Source organism: Ictidomys tridecemlineatus, chromosome 10 (genome assembly GCF_052094955.1).
Source record: "Ictidomys tridecemlineatus isolate mIctTri1 chromosome 10, mIctTri1.hap1, whole genome shotgun sequence".
In the NCBI taxonomy this organism is placed as follows: Eukaryota; Metazoa; Chordata; class Mammalia; order Rodentia; family Sciuridae; genus Ictidomys; species Ictidomys tridecemlineatus.
This window is the reverse complement of record NC_135486.1, coordinates 86,748,248-86,773,047: the sequence shown is the minus strand read 5'-3', so window position 1 is coordinate 86,773,047 and position 24,800 is coordinate 86,748,248. Positions and strand designations below refer to the sequence as shown.

The window sequence follows — 24,800 nt, the reverse complement described above, 5'->3', positions numbered from 1 at the left end:
TTCACAGAGATGTAACAGTGATGATAAAATCTTTTCAGACTGTAGCATTTACCTTGCATATATTAAGCAGAACTATAATAAATACATTTGAAACATTGGGTTCCCTATGTCTGTAGAATTTTTTCCTGGTTAAAATTTATGTTCATTGTAAAACTATATATATAAGTTTAGCTTTTTGGATTTGTAAATTTACAATTAATAGGGAAGATTAATTAGATGGTGGCCTAGAGGTAGGCTGTATTCTGTGTCATTCAGGACCTCTGGGATTCAAGTAGTGGGAATACTGCTTCTCTGGGAGTGATTAGAGGACCCCCTTGCTGTCCCCCACCCCCAGCTGCTTGCACAGAAATCATGGCCACCATGGTCTCCAGGCCTTAGCATCAGCGCAGAACTCCCGGCCACTCGTCCACATAGGACCTCCAGATGCCCGAATAGGTCCACTGGCATTAGCACCTGTGCAGGATTCCTGGTTGCCCAACTGTGCAAAAATCCTGGCTGCTGCTTCCATGCAGGACACCCCTTTGCAGCCCATGTGTAGAAACTCCGGCTGCTACTCCGGTGTGGACTCCTATCTACGAGCATCGGGTTCTCCTGGTTGCCTCCATCTTGGGGCACTGCAACCACTGCCAGTCCTCTACATATGGGAGTTTGCATCTGGGGACACTGTACTGGGTCTGGAGACAGCTGGCAGCCACAATACTGCATGCCACAGAGCTGCATCTCTGAACTGACCATTCAATGTCACCTCTGGCAGCACCTCATTGCTGAAAGCAGCCGCCTCCTTCTTGGGACACCTTTAGTTGAGGAGACTCCCAGTTTAGAAAAACAGCTGGACCTCAGAAGTAATATCAAGGAATGGAAAGTCCTTATTCTCACACCTCACCGGCAGCTACTAACCCGGCACAGTACTTGCGGCTATGCACCTAGTCCCTAGCTTACAAAACCAGGTCCTGAACTACCCAATATAAAACAGCTCTCTTCAACAGGTGCACAACCCCCAGAATGCAGCCTGTAAGTCCTCTGGATAGAGAGGTTCACAATTGGGATGAGTGAGATACAGTTTAGAGATTAAATTAGAGACCAGGAATTGTGAGGTCTACAGGTGATAAAAGGAGTTAAGATTAGGTGCCCACATCACATGAGTGGGTCCCAAAGGAGATACTTGGGGTGCAGTCTCCATTGGAGACCGGAAAGTGCTATACCCCACTTCCAAGAGCTTTGCCCCCAGGATCAATCCTCCCATCCTAATAACCTTCACTATCCTGAGGGTGGAGATACCAGCAAACAACAGTCAATTTCACCTATTGGATAAGAAGAAAAGCTGGAAAGAAACTGATCTCCTACAAAAACAATCCTTGTGTCTTCCTTCAAATTTTTTTTCTTTCTCTTCTCTTGCCCTCACATCCCCAACATTTGTGAAACCATGTACTTTTCATGAATTAGGCTACTGAGGGCTGGGATGTCTGAATAGTATATTACAGTAGTGTTGTATATTCTTTTATCTCCTATTTTTACATTTTTAATTTTCTTAATATTTGTTTGTTTTCTGAACTCTACTGTATTCCCACTTGTCTGCCCAAATCACTTTTTCTCTCTTCTCCTGCTACTAACCAACTTCTTTAGATTCCTCTTTCATGCTTTCTAATAACTATATATTCTCACCTCCTACCCCCTCAACATCTCATCCTATATCTAACCCCTGGTTTCTTTGTCCACCATCAGAAACTGTAGACCCTTTTGCAAACCTACTGTTTATATTGAAAATAATAATTGAACTTTTCATTTCTGTATATTGTGACAAAACCATAAATGTCCTAAAAGCAGCTGTTTGGTTTAAGGTTGTATATTGTTTGTACTGGGATCTGTTCACATTGTTCCCCCTTTAAAGGAGAGATACTGGAAACATGCAGGCACCCTATAAGCCTATAGGGTAAAAAGTGTAACACCTCAGATCTGCAGTGCTGGAAGGGAAGACACATGAATAACATGAAAAAACAAGACAAGAAAGTGTCCCCAACAAAACAAAATAATAAATTATTAGAAACATAGCCAGCACAACAGAAAAAATGACAGAGAAAGAGCTCAGGATATACATAATTAAAATGTTCTGTGAATTAAAGGATGATATAAGAGAACAAATACAGGTATCAAAAGATCATTTTGATAAAGAGCTACATAAGCAAATACAGGAAGAAAAAGATAGTTCAATAAGGAGAGAGAAGTTCTGAAAAAAAAACAAAACAGAAACCCTTGAAATGAACAGAACAATAAACCAAGTTAAAAGAAAGCATCACCAACAGATTAGATCACTTGGAAGACAGGACCTTGGACAATAAAGACAAAATATATAATCTTGAAAAGAATGTTGACCACACAACAGTGAAGATGGTTAAGAAGCCATGAGCAGAATATTCAAGAATTATGGGATAAATAAAAAGAACAAATTTAAAAAATATTAGGATAGAGGAAGGCATAGAATTCCAAACCAAAGAAATGAAAATCTATACAATGAAGTAATATCAGAAAATTTTCCAAATATGAAGAATGCATTGGAAAATCAAATACAAGAGGCTTACAGGACACCAAAAATCACAAAATCACAACAGATCCACAACAAGGCACGTTATAATGCCTACATAAAAAATAAGGAGAGAATTTTAAAAGCCACAAGAAAAAGGAATCAGATTACATATGGGGGAAACCAATTAGTATATCTGCAGATTTTTCAACCAGACCCTGAAAGCTAAAAGATCCTGGAATAGCATATACCAGCTCTGAAAGAAAATGGATGCCAACCAAGAATCTTATATCTAGAAAAACTAAGCTTTAGATTTGATGACTAAATAAAAACCTTCCATGATAACAAAAGTTTAAATAATTTACAACTAGAAAGCCTACACTACAAGAACATCCTTGGCAAAATATTCCATGAGGGGGAAATGAAAAATAACAATGAAAATCACAAAAGGTGGTATTACACTAAAGGAAATACTAATCAAAGGAGAAACCAAATCAAGTTAAATACCAAAAATAAACAAATATGGCTGGGAATATAAATCATATCTCAATAATAATTCTAAATGTTGAATGGCCTAAACTCACCAATCAAAAGACATAGCCTGGTGGATTGGATAAGAGAAAATAAAAGACCCAATAATATGCTGCCTTCAAGATACTCATCTCATAGAAAAAGACATTCACAAACTCAAGTTGAAAGGTTGGGAAAAAACAAATCACTCACATGGACTGTGGAAACACATAGGGGTTTCCATCCTCATATCAAAGTAGACTTCAAGCCAAATTTAATCAAAAGGGATAAAGAAGGATATTTCATACTGCTTAGGGGAACTATACGTCAACAAGACATAACAATTATAAATATATATGCCCCAAAGAATTTAGCATCTACAAACTTTTTCTTAAGTTCAAGAGTCAAATAGACCACAAAACAATAATTCTCGGGAACTTTAACACACCTCTTTCACCACTGGATAGACCTTCCAAAGAAAAGCTAAACAAAGAAACTATAGAACTCAATAATTCAATCAATAACAGACTTAACAAACACATACAGAATATTTCATACATCAATGAGTGAATATACTTTCTTCTCAGCAGCACATGGATACTTTTCTAAAATAGACCATATATTATGCCAAAAAACAACTGTTAGCAAATAAAAACAAAAAACAAAAAACCCCAGAGATACTCCCCTACATTTCTATCAGATCATAGTGGAATGAAATTAGAAATCAATGATAAAAAAAAGAAGGTACTCCAACAGCTGGAGACTAAATTAATATGCTACTGAATGAACAATGGGTTGCAAAAGACATCAAAGAGGAGATTAAAAAAAATTCCTAGAGGTAAATGAGAACACTGATAAAACATACCGGAATCTCTGGGACACATATGAAGGCAATACTAAGAGGAAAGTTCATTGCATGGAGTTCATTCCTTAAAAGAAGTCAACAAATAAATGACCTAACATTACATCTCAAAGCCCTAGAAAAAGAACAACAAATCAAAATCAAAAAAAGTAGAAGACAGGACTTGAACAGACACTTCTCAGAAGAGGATATATATAATTAATCAACAAATATATGAAAAAATGTTCAACATCTCTCGCAATTAGAGAAATGCAAATCACAACCATTTGACCCAGCTATTCCACTGCTCGGTTTATACCCAAAGGACTTTAAAGACCATACTATAGTTACACAGCCACATCAATGTTTATAGCACCCAATTCACAATAGGTAAACTGTGGAACCAACCTAGATGCCCTTCAGTAGACGAATGGATAAAGGAACTATGTATACGATGGAATATTACTCAGCATTAAAGAGAATAAAATCATGGCATTTGCAGGTAAATGGATGGAGTTGGAGAATATTATACTAAGTGAAGTAAGCCAATCCTCCCAAAACCAAATGCTGAATGTGTTCTCTGATATGAGGATGCTGATCCATAATGGGGATGAGGAGGCATGGGAGGAATGGAGGAACTTTAGATAAGACAAAGGGGAGAGAGGAGAAAGGAAGGGGCAGGGAGATAAGAAGATGAGATGGAAATCATTATCCTAAGTCCATGTATGAAGACACAAATGGTGTGAAAATACTCTGTGTACAATCAGAGCCATGAAAAATTGTGCTCTATGTTTACTATGAATTGAAATACATTCTGTTGTCATAAATATAAAATTATAATAAATTAATTAATAAAAAATAAAAATTAATAGAAGGCATGAATAAATATAGGTTGTATTTTGTCACTACCTTCTTCTAGGCAGGCAGAGATGAGTTAGAACAATGATTCTTATAGTATGATTTAGGAGTTTTGGGGATTCAAAGGAACCTTTTCAGGAAGAGATCCAAATGATTTTCATAATATGGCGTTAACTGCTTATTTTATTCTTACTCTCTCATGAATGTAGATTGGAGGCTTACATACCTAAGTGATTTTTTTTATATCACAATAGATTGAATTCATAAACAGATGTAAAAATCCAGCAAACTACACTAAGATTCCAATGGCAATTATCAAGAATACAATAATAAATATTGTCGAGAAAGTAGAGAAAAAGATACACTCATACATTATTGGTGAGACTGCAAATTGGTACAATCACTGTGGAAAGCAGAATGGAGATTCCTCAGAAAACATGGAATAGAACCACCAGTTGACCCAGTTATCTCACTCCTCAGCTTATATCTAAAGGTCTTAAACTCAGCATACTACAGTGATGCACACACATCAATGTTTATAGCAGCTCAATTCACAATAGTCAACCTATGGAATCAACCTAGAATAAATAAAACATGTCACATTTATACAATGGACTAAATGGCCATGAAAAAATGAAATTATGGCATTGCTGGTAAATGGATGGAACTGGAGACTATCATGCCAAGTGAAATAAGCCAGTCCCCCAAAACCAAAGACCAAATGTTCTGTCTTATATGTGGATGCTAACCTATAACAAGGAAGGGTAAGTAGGAAAAGTGTAGAAGTTTATAGGATTAGACTAAGGGAATGGAGGGAAGGGAAGAGACACAGAACAGGAAAGACAGTAGAATAAATTGGACATAACTTTCCTATGCTCAAATATGAATACATGACCACTGCAACTTCATATCATATACCACCACAAGAATGGGATTCAAATTGGAATGGGTTGCACTCCATGTATGGATAATATGTCAAAATGCACCCTACTGTCATGTATATCTAAAAACAACAAATAATAAATAAATAAATTTTCAAAATTTAAAACAATTCCACTGTTCTTAATTTGTTTCAAAAAGGTTTTTTTTTTAATTAAAAGTATTACAAGTAATGGTCATATTATTTTAAAATGAATTGGTACATATTTTTAAAATTCTCAGTTATAATTTCTAACATAAAAATTATTATTGGCTTATAAGTATTATAATAATACCTCCTTGGGATCCTCAGTGATTTTTAAGAATATAAAGGACCTAGGACCCAAAATTTTGAGAATATTTAGGAAAGAGCTGTTAAAGGAAATAAAACAGAGTGCAGGTAAGTAGGCCAAAGAGGTAAATAAATACTTTGAAAACATCTCTCCTTTTTTCCAATGAAATGTAAGCAGTACTAACTGGATGTGGTGGTACACGCCTGTAATCCCAGCAGCTCAAGAGGCTGAGACAGGAGGATCATGAGTTCAAAGCCAGTCTCAGCAATAGCAAGGCCCTAAGCAACTCAGTGAGACCCTGTCTCTAAATAAAATACAAAATAGGGATGGGGATGTGGCTCAGTAGTCGAGTGCCCCTGAGTTCAATTCCTGGTACAAAAAAAAAAAAAAAAAAAAGTAAGCAGTACTAAATGTTTACATGTTCAAGAAAGAATACATGTTTAGAAACATTTTATCATTTCTAAAATCAATTACTACCACCTAGTGTTATGATTTGTTACTACATCATCCTTTTCTTTGAGTTTAAACAAATATCTAGAATAGTATATAATATTTTATTAAATATACCAAACAGCTTTTCATAAATCTTGGGTAGTGAATTTTTCAAAATAGATCAGTAATTACATGCTTAGGCATCTAGTTTAGATGGTAATGTTTAAAAAATATATTAAGCCTATTTGCTTTAAAAAGAGTATATACTTAAACAGTATATATTTAAAATTATCTTCTTTTGACAGTTAAAAAGCATCTTTAAGCCTTTAATATCAAGTTATAATATACTGAGAATATAATATTCTCAAAAATTACAACTTATAGAATTTATTTATTAAGATTCTCAGAAAGTTTCAAAGATTATTTATTTTATTCTTCACTTGCAGAAAATTCTAATAATTATGTGTTATATATATGCATATTTTCCCATTATTGGTTTATTATAAGAATAAAAAGACAAATAAACCATGAAGACTTATCCAATTTCTAATTGAATTTTTAGAAGTACTACATATTACAGTATAAATAGCATCAAAGAAATAAGACTCTTCTTTAGCCTAACTATAATATACATTTGTCTTTTATTTTTCATTGATTGACAAATAAAAGTAGTATATATTGATAGTGAACATGTCTCCAAATATGTATACGCTGATGGATGGCTGAATCCAACTAATTAATAAATGTGTTAACTCACATATTTATTTTCTGTGGTGAGAACACTTAAAATCAATTATGATTTTTAAGTGTTTGTCTTTAATAACTGTCCCCATATTGTACAACAGAACTTTTAACAATATTCCAACATTTTAAGTGAAATTTGGTATCCTTTGACCAACATCTCACCAACTTACCACATCTCCTGGTAACCACCATTCTACTCTCTGCTTCTATGAATTCACCTTTTTAAAATTATAAGTATATTTAGAATTTTCTGTCTAACCTGGTTTTCTTACCCTAGCATTAAATTGCATCTTAAATATTAATCATGATCAGTCCCCTTCTACACATATCTTATTAATTTCAATGAGATTAACTATATTTCTAAGCAGAGTATTATATTCCAAGTACTTGAATTTGCTATTATGCTGTGAGGGCATCTCACATGCCAAGCATAGTGCAAAAATACAAAGGTATCCCAGAGAGGTCAGATGATCAGATTTTCTAAAGGGCAATTTAGTAATAAGCAGTTAAGAGACTAGGTAGGATGTGGTAAGTGTCAGGAAAGCAAAATACTTAGAGGTAGGATCTTCTAGCCATGAGAATCAGAAGCTCTTCTTGGAAGAGCTGGTATATGAAGTGGTTACTGAAGAAAGGACAGGCACAGATAAGAGGCATCTAGTTTAGATGGTAATGTTTAAAAAATGTGACGTGGCTCTTTAGGCAGAGCAACAAGCAAGAACAAAGATATGAATGCAAGTAGCATTATTTTGCTCAAGCACAAGTTAGTGATGAGGAAGAATTAAACTGTGATAGATTATGTAAGGTCTTTGAGTAAATAAAGAATCTGTAGTTAAAAATGAAAAAAAGACTTTTTAAAATAAGGATGTTAGGACAGCTAAAATAAAAAATATAATGAAAAAGGTTTCAGCATTTCACTTATATGTAAAGGTACCTATAGTTTGAGCCATGTTTGAACTATATATGAGCATGAAGAGCTTTTTAAACTCACTGGTAGTATGCTGTATTCCTAAGATGTTAGATTGCTCAACTTGGCATCCAACTAGCACTGTTAAAAATTAACAACAAAAAGTAAAATAAAGATACCCAGTTAAATTTAAATTTCAGATAAAAAACACTATTGAAAAGTATATTAAAAATTTGTGTGGGGACATACTGATACTAAAGATGATCTTTTAAATGTGAAATGAAATCTGGTTCCCATTAAACTTATTTTTGCAAATTAGATTTGAGAAAAATAGCATTTATGATCTTTTCTCCTATTAATTTTTTTGGAGGGAATAGCAGGAATTGAACTGAGCCACTGAGCCACATACCCAGTCCTATTTTGTATTTTATTTAGAGACAGGGTTTCACTGAGTTGCTTAGCACCTCAGTTTTGCTGAGGCTGGCTTTGAACTTGCAATCTTCCTGCCTCAGCCTCCTGAACCACTGGAATTTTAGGTATGCACCACTGTGCCCATATCTCCTATTTTTATAAACCAAACACTTTTCAAATTTGTATAGCACCTAGCCACTTAATAGCAACTCATTACTTAATAATAGAATTTCAAAATGATCTTATTACTTAGAGTTTATATTATTTGATATGTATCACAAATTCATTAACTTGAAATAACTATGCCTCAATAGACAATAGTGATTTTAATTTAAAAACAAGACTGTACATTTCTGATTTATAGCAGTTGACACTTCTACACCAATCTCATATGACAAAGATAAATATTAAAAAAATAAAAATACAAAAATAATAAATGTACAATATAAACAATAAAGAGTGTAAAATATAGAGGGATTCCTTTAAGGTAGAAAAGCGTTCATGGGAAAACTCATCTATGGGAAAACTCATGTATAGGAAAACAAAGAAAACTTCAGATCAAAAGACTAGCAGTGGTAGAAAAAGACAACAGACAGACAGGAAATAGACCATGAAAAGATATCAGTCTTAGAAAGAAATCTGGGTTTTATTTTAAGTGAAAGGGGAAGCAGCCAGTAAAAGGTTTTAAGTGAGAGAGAAACATGATGGAAAAAGAATACAACAAGGCAATGTGAAAGTCTAAGGGAGTGGGCAAGAATGCAAAGAGGGTAATTAGTTTTACTGCAGTGTTTTTCTTTTTTTGTTGGTTCTGGGAATTGGACTCAGGGGCACTCAACCACTGAGCCATATCCCTGGCCCTATTTTTGTATTTAGAGACAAGGTCTCACTGAGTTGCTAAGCACCTCACCATTGCTGAAGCTGGCTTTTAACTCTCAATCCTCCTGACTCAGCCTCCTGAGCTGCTGGGATTATAGGCATACACCATCAAGCCCAGCTTGCAGTGTATTTCTATTACAGAAGTAAAAGATAGCTTTAACATTTGGGATAGAATGAGGCATGAGGAATTGGGACCTATATGATCTATGTGATAAACACTAAATTTTTTAAAGGACATATGGAACAAGATAGGAAGATTCAATATTGTAAGGGTGTTATTTCTTTAAAATCATGTACAAATTCAATGTGACTTCACTCCAAGTCCTCACAAATTTCTTAGAACAAAACCCAGAAAATATAGGGAAAAGTTTGTTTGAAAAACACAGTGTAGAAATTACTATAATTTGTATGTATTTGTGTGTGTGTGTGTGTGTGTGTGTGTGTGTACACATGCTGGGTTGAACCCAGGGAAACTGGTGTCTAAGCATGTACTTTTTGGATCTATAACCCCCAGAATGGATAATTTTGAAAAGTACAATATCAAGAAACATGTACTAACAAATATCAAAATATTTTATAATACCATAGTTTTACATATTACCTCACAAATACATCAGTAGAATAGATGAGCTAGAAGAATGACTCATAAATATGGGAATTTTTTTTATAGAGTTGTTTCCCACCAGCAGAGAACTGACTGGAAGTAGGTCTTTGGGTAATTCTTTGAGAAAAAGTAAAAAGGTAAGTATTTTAGTAGGCTACTTTATTGCTATGACTAAGAGATCTGACCAGCACAATTGTAGAGAAGAAAAAGTTTATTTGAGGGCTCATAGTTTCAGAGGTCTTATTAGTTAATTGAAGACCAGCTCCATTCCTCAGGGCTCATGGTGAGGCAGAACACATGGCAGAAGAGTTCGCAGAGGGAAGCAGCTTATATGGCGATCAGAAAGCAGAGAGAGATCTCCACTTGCCAGATACAAATATATACACACAGCCACACCTCAATTCTCATCTCCTCTAGCCACACCTTACGATTTCAGTTACCACTCAGTTAATCCCTATCAGGGGACTAATTCACTGATTAGGTTAAGGGTTAACTCTATAATTTCTACTTCAAACTTTCTTGCATTGTTTCATACATGAGCTTTTAAGGGCATCTCACATCTAAACCATAATAGTAGGATTGAGAGCGTATGTAGTTCAGGGGTAGAATGGTTGCCTAGCATATTCAGGATCTAAGTTTGATCACCAACAAGCAAAACAAGTTAAAAAAAATAATGTAGATCACTGCCTCATACCACTCATAAGTAATGCAGATAGACTAAAGAGCTAAATATGAAGAAGAAGAAGAGAAAAAAAAGTCCCACAAAAGCATTTGAAGAAAATTAATATTAGAGAATAGCAGTCTAATCTTGGGGTGGTAGAAATATAAAATTGATACAAAGAGAAAAAAAGTAAAACAAGCTGTAAAAAATCATTCAACCTCATAAAAATGAAAATCTTGAGTATAATAAGATATATCATTAACAATGCTAATGAGAGGGGAAAGGTTGGAAGAAAATATCTGCAATACAGTTAATATACAACCAACTAAAAGAGACTTTATAAATAGTCCTAGAAAATGAATGAAAGAAAATAACTCCTTACCCAAAAATGCCAATAGAAGGAGGAGCAGAAATTCCCAGAAGAAGAAATTTTAAATGCTGACAAATACATGAAAAAATATAATCAAGTTGAGGCTCAGTAAAATCTGAGAAGTGTAAATTAAAAGTCTGTCACTGGTAAATAAACTGACCAAACAAATGTTCAAGATTGACGATTCTGGCAAATCTAGTGTCAGCCAGGATGCAGAAAATGGGACCTCTCTTTCATAAATGGAAGTTTATTCTTTACTAGTTGGTGTAGCAAATTTCAGAAGGAAATTTGTCATTATCAATATTTAACATGTTTCTCAAAAGGCTATCTTATGAATTATTGTATGATATCAGATTTTAACTCCCAGGGAAAGAGTAAATAATACTAAACTATGTCCTCACAAAAATATGCACATTAATATCCCTAACAGTATTATACATAAATGGAAACGCTCCAATTGTCTGTTAATTGATTTTGGAATAAATGTGGTATATCCATAAGATTAAATGTTATTTATCAATAAAAAGAGAGAAGTACTGGTACATGGAAAACACTATGATATATGAAAAAAATCCAGTCATAAGACCAGACACTGTATTACTTTTACAAAATGTCCCGAACATGCAAATTTAGTAGAGACAAATAGTAGATTTTAGTAGTCACCAGGCTGGAATGAAAAGAAACATGGTAATGGGAACAAGATTTCTTTTTGGGATGAGGAAAATATTTTAAAATTGATTGTGGTGGTGGCTGTACAACTCTTAAGAACTTACTAAAAAAATTACTGAATTGTACATCTTAAGTATTAAACATATATGCAAATTATATCTTAATAAAGTTGTAAATAAAAATTTTAACAAAAGGCTAAATATGTGATACACATTTAACTTCTAGAAATCAAACTGGTAGTAATATATGAATAGGAAAGACCCATATGCAATACTTACTACAGCATTATTTGTAATAGCCAAAATTATAAACAGTCTAAATGTTCACCATGATTCAAGGCAAAAGACCATGAGAAAAAATGTTTACTACACATGACAGATGAAATATTGACAAAATAAAGGCGAGAAAATACCCTGTTCATCTTTCACTGAACCTTCTTGGCCTTTCCTGGGCTAAATATAAAATATATACTTTTTCTCCCACTGCCAGACTGAAGTTTATTGCTAGGGTGGGGGGAACTAACTAAAAACTTTATTGGTCAGATTCACTTTAAAATAATCCTAGTTAATCTCATCTAAACTATTGCTGCTGAATGCCCATTGTTAAATTTTTCTCATCTCTATATTCTTTACAGCAACTGATTTAAACCCTTTCTCTCTTTTTTTCTTCTTTGTATCTCTGCATACACACTCTAAGCAAGCTTCACAAATATCAAGTTTCAATTCTTTTACAGGTCAAAATGCCTTTGTCTTTTCTCAGGATATTATTTCTTCAAAGAACTGTGCACCTCTCCTAGGCTAGTGACACTCTTGACCTCATTTACTATTACTTCTACTAAAAGTGGCTGTTTCCTGGTCTACAATTTAGGAGACTTCTAACTCTTGAAAGTTATGTATAATTCTATTAGGGTTTCTATCTCAATTATTTTTCTAAAGAAAAACCTTGTTGATAACTTCATAGTCTCTTTTTCACCTTCATTCTCTTTGAGATATATATGTGCATGGCTCATTTATTAACTTTATCCAAAGAACCTATTGAATAAATACTCAATCTCAGTTGTTTATCAGTGGCACAAACATCTGCCTCTCTGGGTTATCATAAAATTTAAATAAGATAAACTTCTCTCATCCCACATATATATGAGATAATATACATAAAATATACATAGTAAAACTGGGATTACATCATACTGATTAAGGATATTGTTGTACAGAATCTAACTGTGCTTCAAGCCTCAGTTATACTGTTTATTAAGCTATGAAAATTAAAAAGAAGATCCTCAGCCACCCAGTGTCTCAGTTTCCTGATCTGTAAAATGAGTATGATCATAGGGTAGTTACATTAATGAGGTGAGCAAATGGAAAAAAAGATATTCAAATACTTAACAGCTGATGGAATATTCAATGTTTGTCACCACTGTATAATGAAGATTCTTATCAACGTCAAAGAGTTGTCATTCACTTCAAATGAAACACCTGAAGGCAAAGATTACTTTTTCCTCCATAAAAACATATATAGTGCTTTTAAGCAACTTGGCATGATTCTTATGTTAATTTAGTCAACAAGTTTTATTTGAAAATCCACTATTTGTAGTTATTTGTACCTTTCCTTCATACACAGAATATGCTGAATCCCAGAGATTCTACAGTTCTGTACTGTCTATCCCAGAGGTAATGTGATACCTGGGAACATGTTATGGGAAATCAGAACAGGCCTTGGGGCAAGGATCAAAAGTTAGCAAAAGTACAGGTAGTTTAGGCCTCTGGTGATTGACTTTGGGAAAATTACTAAAGTATTTTGGCTTTAATTTTCTTAACTACGCTGAGGTTTAAAATATAATATCCAAAACATACTGCTTAACATACTGAAGTACACAAATACTAGCTGCTCTGTTTTCCCTCTTTGCTGTATCTTCTGTCACCACATTACCCCTCATCTGACTAGGCTATATGCTAACAGCTTTCAATTTGTGAATCCATTCTAGTATATCCTACAAACAGATTTTAGTTATACATGAGAGTATATTATATTTTGACATATTTATGCAAACATGGAGTAAATATTATTATAGATAGGATCCCAGTCTTGTGATTGTACACAATTATGGAGGTTCACTGTGGTGTGTTCAAATATGTACGAATGAATGTTATGTCAGATTCATTTCACTGTCTTTCCTATTCCTGTCCCCCTCCCTTTCCTTCATTCTTCTTTGTCTTTCTCTTGCCCCCTTGTTGTGTGTTAGCATCTATATATCAGAGAGAACCTATGACATTTGGTTTTTGGGGATTGCTTATTTCACTTTGCACAATAGTCTGAAGGTCCATCCATTTACTGGAAAATGTCATAGTCATTCTTCTTTATGGCTGAGTAATATTCAGTGATGTATACATACCACAATTTCTTTATCCATTCACCTGTTAAAGGACACCTAGGTTGAATTCATACCTTAGCTATTGTGAATCAAACTGTTATAAATGTCAAAATGGCTGCATCATTGCAGTGTGCTAATTTTAAGTCCCTTGGGTATATATCAAGGAGTGGGATAACTGGGTCATATAGTGGTTCCATTCCAAGGTTTCTGAGGAATCATCATGCTGCTTTCCAGAGTACTTTCACCCAGTTGCAGTTCCAACAGCAAGGTATGAGTGTACCTTTCCCCCACACCCTCGCCAACATTTATTGTTACTTGTACTTTTGATAATTGCCTTTCTAACTAGAGTTGAGATGAAATCTCAGTATAATTTTAATTTGCATTTCTCTAACTGCTAGAGATGTTGAATATTTTTTCATATATTTGTTGACTGATCCTATTTTTTCTTCCATGAAATGTGCCTGTTCAGTTCCTTTTCCAGTTATTGATTGGGTTATTTGTCTTTTTGGTTTTAAGTTCTTTATATATCCTAGAGATTAATGCTTGAGATGCAGGGGTCAAAGATCTTCTCCATTCTGTAGGCTATCTCTTCACACTCTTGTTTCCTTTGCTGTCAAGAAACTTTTTAGTTTGATACCATCCCATTTATTGATACTTCATTTTACTTCTAGTTCTTTAGGAATCTTCTTGGAAATTGGTTCCTACGCTGACATGATGGAGGGTTAGGCCTACATATTCTTCCAGTAGGTGCAGAGTTTCTGGTCTAATGCCTAGGTCTTCATCCACTTTGAGTTGATTTTTGTGCTGGGTAATGGACAGTGATTCAAATTTATTCTGCTACATATGAATTTCCAGTTTTCCCAGCACCATTTGCTGAAAAGACTATCTTTCCTCCAATGTATGTTTATGGCACCTTTTTCTAGTATGAGATAAATATTTATGTGGGTGTGTCTGTGTCTTCTATTCTGTACTACTGGTCTTCATGTCTGTTTTGGTGGCAGTACCATGCTGTTTTGTTACTAGCTCTGTAGTATAATTTAAGGTTTGGTACTATGACACATCCTGCTTCACTTTTTTCACTAAGGATTGTTTTGGCTATTCTGAGGCTCTTATTTTTCCAAATGAATTTCATAACTGCCTTTTCTATTTCTATAAAGTATATCATTGGAATGTCAATAGGAATTGTGTTACATCTGAATAGTATCTGTAGTAGTAAGATTAATTCTGCCTGTCCAAGAACATAGGAGATCTTTTCATCCTCTAAAGGTGGTTTTCAATTTCTTTCTTTACTGGTCTGTAGTTTTCATGGTAGGTCTTTCATCTCTTTTGTTAGATTGATTCCCAGGTTTTTTTGAGGCTATTGTGAATGATATAGATTTCCTAATTTCTCTTTCTGTTGATTCATCATTGGTGCAACTGATTTAAAATTGTTAATTTTATATCCTGCTACTTGGCTGAATTTGTTTATAAGTTCTAGAAGTTTTCTAATAGAGTATTTGGATCGTTTAAATATAGGATCATGTCAGCAAACAGAGATAGTTTGAGTGATGAAAGAGGGTATCTTTATCTTGTTCATTTTTTAGCAGGAATGCTTTCAATTTTTTTTCCCATTCAAAATGATGTTGATTTTGGATTTAATGTACATAGCTTTTATAATGTTGAGGTATGTTGCTACTATCCTAGTTTTTCTAGTGTTTTGAACACAAATGGATGCTGTAATTGGTCAAATGCTTTTGTAGCATCTATTGAGATAATCAGGTGAATCTTGTCTCAGGTTAAGGGTTTTGATTTCTCTGTTCAATACTTTCAATGACTTCTTCTAATACTTGTCAACAAAGGCTTAGACTTTATAGCTTTCTAGAAATTCTATGTTCTTACCCTATCCTAGGTTGATAATCCTGCCTCTTACTAGTCTAATTCACTTTTTCCTCAAACCTGGATGCATATCAAAAATCATCTAAGATAAATTTTAAATTATATGCCCATGGCCTACCATCTAGAGTTCTAATATAATTGTTCCGTGTTGGACTCTGAGTACTCATATATTTTTATTTTTGGTACCGGGGATTGAGCCCATGGTCATTCAACCATTGAGCCACACATCTCCAGCCCTTTTTTAATATTTATATCACTGAGTTGCTTAGGGCCTTGCTAAATTGCTGAGGCTGGTTTTGAATTTGCAATTCTCCTGCCTCAGCCTCCCAATCTGTTAGGATTATAGGCATGCAGCACCATGCCCAATATCATATATTTTTACGCTCCCCAAATGATGATGTGTAGTTAGAATTAAAAACCACACTACTGTATTCTAACTGCTCTGCCTCCTCATTCCTAAATATAACTGCACTTTCTCCCAAATGCCTTTCTGCTCATTCTGTATGGCTATTAAAATGTTCACTCCTGAAGTCTACTTTCCCACAAGCTAAATCCATAAAATTTCTCCTTCTGAATGTCTGTGGTACTTAATTTCAAAATGCTTCATTTGACCTTATTCCACAGTTACTTGCTTACATGTTCTAGTCTCCCTAGGACAAGGTGTATAAGCATTTGAGGGAAAACAGGTTTTTCTATTAGCCAGTGTAGACATTTGGAAATCTGATCTTAACTTTTACAACCCTTTGAGGAAGATATTACTTTCATATTATATGAAAAAAGAACTAAAGCTAAGAGAAGTAATGTGACTTGTCTAAGCATTTTAAAGTAGTAACTCTAATTTTTCCTATAGTACATATCTCCAACCATGTTATCAGGAAACAAATCCAATAAATGCCAAATGAATGTATTGATTTTGATCTTAAGTTCAGTTAACTGAACTTCAAGTCAATATTCCTAATGATTAAGGGAAAATGTAAAAAATATACTCTTCCTATTTTCTTTTCCAAAATATTTCAAAGTTATTGCTGAACTTTGATTTTTTTAATTTTATTTTTATTTTTTATTTATTTATTTAAATAAATGACAGCAGAATGCATTATAATTCTATTACAAGTATACAGCACAATTTTTCATATCTGGTTGTATATAAAGTATGTTGATACCAATTTGTGTCTTCATACATGTACTTTGAATAATGATGACCATCACATTCTACCATCATTGCTAATCCCTTGCCCTCTCCCTTTCCCTCCCACCCCTCCGCCCTATCTATAATTCATCCATTCCTCACATGCTCCCCCTCCCTACCCAACTATGAGTCAGCCTCCTTAAATCACAGAAAACATTCAGCATTTTTTTGGAATTAGCTAGCTTCACTTAGCATTATCTTCTCCAGTGCCATCCATTTACCTTCAAATGCCATGAATTTATTCTCTTTTATTGCTGAGTAATATTCCATTGTGTATATATGTCATTTTTTTTAATCCATTCATCCACTGAAGGGCATCCCGGTTGGCTCCACAGTTTAGATATTGTGAATTGTGCTGCTATAAACATTGATGTGGCTGTGTCCCTATAGTATGCTGTTTTTAAGTCTTCTGAGTATAGACCAAGGAAAGTGAGAGCTGGGCCAAATGGTGGTTCCATTCCCAGAATTCCAAGGAATCTCCATACTGCTTTCCATATTGGCTGCACCAATTTGCAGTCCTACCAGCAATGTATGAGTGTACCTTTTCCCACACATCCTCGCCAACACTTACTGTTGTTTGTCTTCATAATAGCTGCCATTCTGACTGAAGTGAGATGATATCTTAGAGTAGTTTTGATATGCATTGCTCTAATTGCTAGAGATGATGAACATTTTTTCATATATTTGTTGATTGATTGTATATCCTCTTCTGAGAAGAGTCTGTTCAGGTTCTTGGCCCATTTGTTGATTGGGTTCTTAGTTTTTTGGTGCTTAGCTTTTTGAGTTCTTTATATACCCTAGAGATTAATGCTCTATCTGTTATGAGGGGTAAAAATTTACTCTAGGATGTAGGCTCTCTGTTCACCTCACAGATTGTTTCTCTTGCTGAGAAGAAACTTTTTAGTTTGTTTCCATCCCATTTATTGATTCTTGGTTTTAATTCTTGCACTATAGGAGTTTTATTAAGGAAGTTGGGGTCTAATCCCACATGATGAAGATTAGGGCCCACTTTTTCTTCTATTAGATACAGAGTCTCTGGTTTAATACTTAAAAGTATTCACAGCAAGACAGCAGCCTTGAATGGCAATATTTTAAGAATCAGAAAAGGATGAATCTGCAAATATCAAGAACCAAAACTTATATAATTAACAAACTTATTCTGTAAAGCAAGAAGAAAGTAGGGATGAGCTGAAGCCAATATGAGAGGCAGAGAGAGAACAAAGAAACCTGCCTATATAATCAAGAGAGAGACTGATAGACCTTTAATAGGCAGGATCAAATGCTTTCAGCTATATGTCAGAATAAAGCTCTAAGAAGAGAATAAGCTTAATTACAGATAACAGAGCAACAAAATGACTATTTTCCCCCCATGAATTTCACTCCTTATGCTGTGACACTTGCTAAAAATTAGCAAAACTAGGCTCTCATTCTAACCTTACCTCTAGGTGAATAATTTTGCGGTAATTGTTACGGTTTAGATATTAGATGCCCCCAAAAGCACATGTGTGACAATGAAAGAGGGTTTAGAGGTAAAATGATTAGGTTATGAGTCCTAACCCAATCAGTACATGAACTTCTTAATAAGGATTAACTTGGCGGTAACTGTGGGCAGATGAGGTATGTCTGGAAGGTGGGTCACTTGAGTGTGCCTTTAGGATATGTATTTATCCTTGGTGAGAAGAGAGTTCTCTCTAGAGCTCAGCTTCCTGGTAGGATGCTCTGAGCCACTTTCCCATCATACTATTCCATAATGATATTCTGCCTTGACTCAGGCCCAGAGCAATGGAATCAGCCCTCTATAAACTGAGAGTTCTGAACTGTGAGCCCCCAAAATAAACTTTTCCTCCTTAAAATTGTTCTTGAAAGGTCTTTTGGTATAGCAACTAAAAAAATGACTAAAATGGAAATGAAGTTAGTTCTCAAGTTCTTAAGTTTCTGAAAAAGAAAAATGATTGGATTCCATTACAGTTTTAAAAATTCTGACATTCCACAAATTTTACTTTTCTTTACACTGCATACTTTCATGTTTCTGTTAACTATACATATTTCTAAAATTAGAGAAAAACTCAAATTTAAGAATCATTTAAATGCGAACAAAAAGTAGTAACTTATTTTCTCAATCATAACATTTGCTTTGCTGTTTGGTGAGTTTTATGTAATTACAAATTAGAAAAAAAATTGTATAATAAATTTGCCTGTGAATTAAAGGAACTATCTGGCTTCGCATCCTACTCTAAACATTTCAATAAGAGGCAAACAGTAGTTATTTAATATAATAGTTATTTAATAAAAAAATTTATTCTGAACAGTAATAAAATGAAATTTGCCCAGCATTTTAAAGGAAATTATGCTTATTAAAAGTAATAGGAAAACCCACTAGGATCTTCAGGTAAATATTTCAGATCACTATAACCTGTAATTTTCCTCCATTTAAAGCAACAATAGCAATATGTCTCCAAATAAATCTGTTCTATCTGTATAGAGTTATTTTTTTCAAGAAGTTAGTCCTATAATCCCAATATCATACTAGAGAATATAAAAGGCCTGAGTGCTTTAACAGCCCAACAAAAGCCATACTTGATTGGAAGTGAACCCCAATATTGCTTGGCTCTGAATTTATATCCTTGATGACATGGTGTCCTGGCAACTATAGAGGATTCTTCTATCAGAAAGCACTTACCTTAACTTCTAAATCATGTGCAGCCACTACATAGATGAATAATAATCAACTGTGTTCTACTGAAGTATTAATAATAAAGCAAACACAAACAAATATACTTACGCATTCCTGAGCATTCTCTATCACCATCCCATACATTAGAAACAGCATGTCCCGTCAGTAGGAGGTTAATTAAACTTTGGCTATTAATAAGAATTAAAAGGCAATTAAAATATGGATAAACCTAGTCTGCAAGTCAAGTAATTGATCCCTATGGTAAGGGATAAAGTAATTTTTTACATGAAATCATGTTAAGAAATAACAAATAGAGGGAGTATATTTTCCATTTTATATAATTAGTCTTGTTAAATGCATTGCTACAATGGTAACTATAATTCTATATAATCATATGAATTCAACAACTTTTAAGATATCATATTTAAATGAATTAAAAAATGATAGATAATTAACTATCATCTTTAAAAATAGGTAATTATTAATGTGTTTTGTCTTTGATCGAAGATATGTGAATTTAACCTCTGAGGCAGAATGGTCTAAAAAGAAGGATTCATGTATTAGGTAAATTAACTATCAGCTCGGTGTGATAGTACACACCTGTAATCCCAGCAATTTGGGAGGCTGAGGCAGGAAGATTGCAAATTCAAGGCCAGCTTGGGCAAGCAACTTAGCAAGATCTTCAGCAACTTAGACTCTGAATAGGAAAATAAAAAGGACTAGGGATATAGCTCAATGGTAAAGTATCTCTGGGTTCGTTCCCCAGTACAAAAAAAAGAAAGAAAGAAAAAAAGAAAAAGCAGATGATCTATCAATGTTCTATTAATTTTGTTAAAAATGGGTATAAAAAACCTTGAGAGGAAGGTGGCCTCAGAGGAAATGGGATTTTTTTTTTCCTCCCAAGAAGAAACCATTTTCAATAGGTAAGGATGTTGTTTCAAATTCAAAATAGTAAATTCTATCTTTTAAAAAAATTTCATAAATGAAACAAAGCAGAATTTGTTTAAAATACCTCTTATTATCTTAAAAACTTAACACAATGCATTGTCAACCGGAAGTTAACACCTAATCCATAAAGCAATGCAGAAAGCCCAAGACTGCTCAAACCCACAGACTCCATGCTGTCAACACTACTGACAGAAATTCATCTGCCTCACTTACATTTTACCTTAAGTTCCTAAAAACTAAAATTCTCAAAGGAGATCAGAGAGTTTGGTTAATTACCTGCCATGTCCATATACAGGATCTATTAAAGGTTCACTTGCATCTTCAATTTCATTTTTTATATTTTCAATGCCCTAAAAAAAAAAAAAAAAACAAGAATTCACAGAATTAATTTAAAAACAAAAATGGAAATTACGGTAGTTTAAAAAATGACCAGTTTATAACTCTAAAAAAATACATTTACATAATCTTTCTTTCAAAGAATTACTCAGCTTTGAAATGGGGTACATTTGAGATAACTATAAGCAGTAGTTCCTCAAAACATTTTCTTTCATGGGCTCTGCATAAAGAACACTAATAGACTCATAGATAATAAATCCATTGTTCATTAGAGAGGATAGAGAGAACATTTAACATTCAAGAAGAAGAAAAAGTTTATTTAATACAAAAGTTAATATTTACTTTAGGCTAAATTAAATTAAAACCTAGTATACCCACTAAAACAACTCATTTTATTTTAGGTCATTAAAAAACTTATCAGTACTAAACAAATCCACATATTATTTTCAACAGATATTAAATATACAAAAGATGTAACTGGCACATAAAAAATGAAAAGTTTATTTCTGATCAGGCTTTTCCCCAAATATTGGCAATTCAAATGTATAGCAACAAAATAAAATGTAAATTAGGAGGACACAAAGTTTATTTTCTTGAAAACCAGTTTCCTTATACTAAATCTCTCCAAAGGACACCAAAATTGCAAAAGTTCTAGATGGGGGATGAGTACAAGATCTAGGTATTTTAACCTCACCAACTCCAAAATGACACAGATAAACTGACACATATTGTGCTATTCACCTAATTTTAACCACTGGTACTATCACATTATTGGTTGTAAAAATTACATAAATAACTGACTAATCAAATATCGGAACATTTAATGATTGTGTAAACATTGTAGGGAAACAAAAGTTTGTATGATCTTGCACTTGCCATCCTTGTAAACACAAAGCAAGTTATGATAAAGTCAAAATAAATAACAGAAACAAGGGGCACAGTCACTGGGGTGGAAGGAGGTATCATTTCAAAGAGTAGCTCAAAAAACAAATAGCATGATAACTTATTGGCTGTAAAAGGTGAGAGAGAGGAAGCACCCAAATTTTTCAGATATATATATCTGAAAAATGAGAACCATGTACTATTAAGAAGGAACCAATCATCTTAGACATCACCATTAGTGCCATTTCTAACAACTACCCAATTCCCAAGTGCTTTTGGTTATTTCATTTATATTCAGTAAGTCAAATAAATATTTGGTTTATTTCTATTATTCATCTCTAAATATATTCTTTCTTTTTCACTCTATGGTCATTGTCCTGGTTTAGGCTTCACCTGTTCCAATACCCACTTTTCTGGTTACCTTTATTCTAGACTTTTATTCATACAACAAATCTTTTCATTAAATTTATTCCAATTTAAGGGTTCTTTTATCAATAAAAAGATTTTGTTATTTTCTTCAACTTTTTTTTTCTTCTGTCAATTTTGAGCAGATGAAACCTGAAGTATTTTTTGAATGATATACAAGGACCTTCATATTTGGAGACTTCTTTATGTAAGTATTCAGTCTCATCTTTCACATTAGCTATATGGCATATTATGCTGGAGTAATGCTGAGTATTTATAGTTTCCAAAAACTTATGTTGTCTCAAACCTTATGCTTTGAGACTTGCTGCTCCCACTGCTTGGAAATTATTACAGCTTTTCCTTACACAAAACTTTTATTCATTCATAAAATTCCTACATCCATCAGTGATCCCTACTATAAAATGTGGGCCCATTATTCAACTTGATAAACTTGGGCATATCTTCTATTTTCTTACCACTCTTTGCACATACAATTAAACACCAAACCCATTGCCATAATGAAAATGATTGTTTTTTAAAATTTTTGGTTTTAATTAGTTATACATGACAGTAGAATGCATTTATGCACTTTGATATATCATACCTGGATGGGATGTAACTTCTCATTTTTCTGAGTGTACATGTTGCAGAATCATATTGGTCATGTAGTCATAAATATACATACATAAAGTCTGTCTCATTATATTATCTTTCCTATCCCCACATCCCCTCTCCTCCCCTCTCTTCCCCTCACTTTCGTCTGCCTAATCTAAGATAATGTTATTCTTCCCTAGTGCCCGCCGCCTTATTGTGAATTAGCATCCGCATATTAGAGAAAATATTTGGCCTTTGGTTTTGTGGGATTGGCTTATTTTGCTTAGCATGATCTTCTCCAACTCCAACTATTTACTGGAAAATGCCATAATTTCACTTTTCTTTAAAGCTGAGTAATATTCTGTTGAGTATATATACCACATTTTCTTTATCCATGCATCTATTGAGGGACACCTAGGTTGCTTCTATAGTCTAGCTATTGTGAATTGAGCTGCTATAAACATTGACATTACTGTAGTATGCTGATTTTTAAATTCTTTGGGTATAAACCAAGGAGTAAGATAGCTGGGTTAGATGGTGATTTCATTCCGTTTTCTGAGGAATCTCCATACTACTTTCCATAGTGGTTGCACCAATTTTCAGTCCCAGAAAATAATTATTTACATGTAATTTTTTACAACATTGAATAGAGCCATTAAAAATATATCACACTATTAGCACAAGTTCCAGCATAAAGTCAATGCTCAATAAACATTTTTCAAATGAAAAAAAATTGATTTCAGGCATTGTATATCTATTAGCATATTCAACTGAGACTAACAAGTGACTGGAAATATAAAACTGGCATTTGAGGAAAAACGGTAGGATTAGAAGTATACATATTGGAATGAAACACATAAAGCTAAGCTGAGAGAGTGAGATATTCACAAAATAAAAAGCATACCGAATCCAGAGAATGAAATATAGGGAATATCAAAATTCAGAAGGAAAGAAGAAAATACCTAAGAAAGAAAGAAGCTATCGAAGAAAATAACAACAGCAACAACATAAAGAATTGTGAGACATAAGAAGAAAACTAGCACAATGATTGATAAGTTAAGAAAAAAAGTGGGAGTCCCAGAAGGGGATAAGGGGTCAATGCCAAAAACTGCTAAGATCAAAGAAAGCAAAATTCATAAGAACTGACACTATTTCATAAAGATTATCATTGCTAACTTCTGTAGTACAGAAAAGCAGAGATGAAAGTTTGAAAGTGGTTAAGTAACAAGTGAATGGAGAGAAAATGTGAGTTAATTTCTTATTATCAGCCTAAGTGATTTTTATTTTGAGATTTAGAAGCACCAGAAGCAGGCAAAAAATTACTTATCACAGCAGGATAAACAGTACTAAACTAATAAAGGGCAGAAGAAACATCTTCTTAAACAAACCTTTGTCAGTAACACAGAATACAGAAAAAGCAATACTCCAAATTTGTTTCCCCACATTGAATACTGGTCCAAGACAGCATCTTTTAATTCTGATAAACTTCTGAATGATCTTTTTCTGGGGGGGAAAAATAATTAAGTATTAGTAACATAATGAGATCTACTACATTCACAAGTGGGAAAAATTTAAATTGTTTTATACATTAAAACATACATATAAATAGGAGATTTTTATAAGTATTCGAACTTTCAAATACAAGTTTAGCTATTAAAAGCAAATTTTATTTCTGCCAACTCCCACTATATACAGTATATACCATTAAAACAAACCATCTACTTAGTAGGGGACCCTCTTCATCTTTTAGGTGAAATGCCTGGCATCAATAAAATTCTTTAATATACATTTTGGTTTTTTTTAGAAAATAGAGTGGCTCTCTTTAAAGAAGTGTTTAATAATGATGAAAATTTTATCTCTTAACGCCTGAAAATTATTTAACAATTATCTCAATGCTAAAACTATTGTATGCATTTG

General features: G+C 33.6%; 1 protein-coding gene across 5 annotated transcripts in view; it reads right to left on the bottom strand.

Annotated features, from left to right (window-relative positions):
* The window catches only part of Mindy3 (MINDY lysine 48 deubiquitinase 3), an 85,611-nt gene that overhangs the window by 40,542 nt on the left and 20,269 nt on the right, over positions 1-24,800 (bottom strand). For 4 of the 5 annotated variants that reach the window (XR_005730330.2, XM_005330866.5, XM_078023364.1 and 1 more), the window contains 3 exons: positions 24,272-24,386; positions 20,943-21,016; positions 19,827-19,906 (listed from right to left, as the gene is read on the bottom strand). Coding sequence is in view for 4 of the 5 variants with exons in the window: in XM_005330866.5 (XP_005330923.1) it covers positions 19,827-19,906; positions 20,943-21,016; positions 24,272-24,386 (269 nt within the window). In the remaining variant the exon portion in view is untranslated. The remainder of the gene's footprint in view (positions 1-19,826; positions 19,907-20,942; positions 21,017-24,271; positions 24,387-24,800) is intronic. The other variant, XM_040276771.2, reaches the window with a different exon arrangement.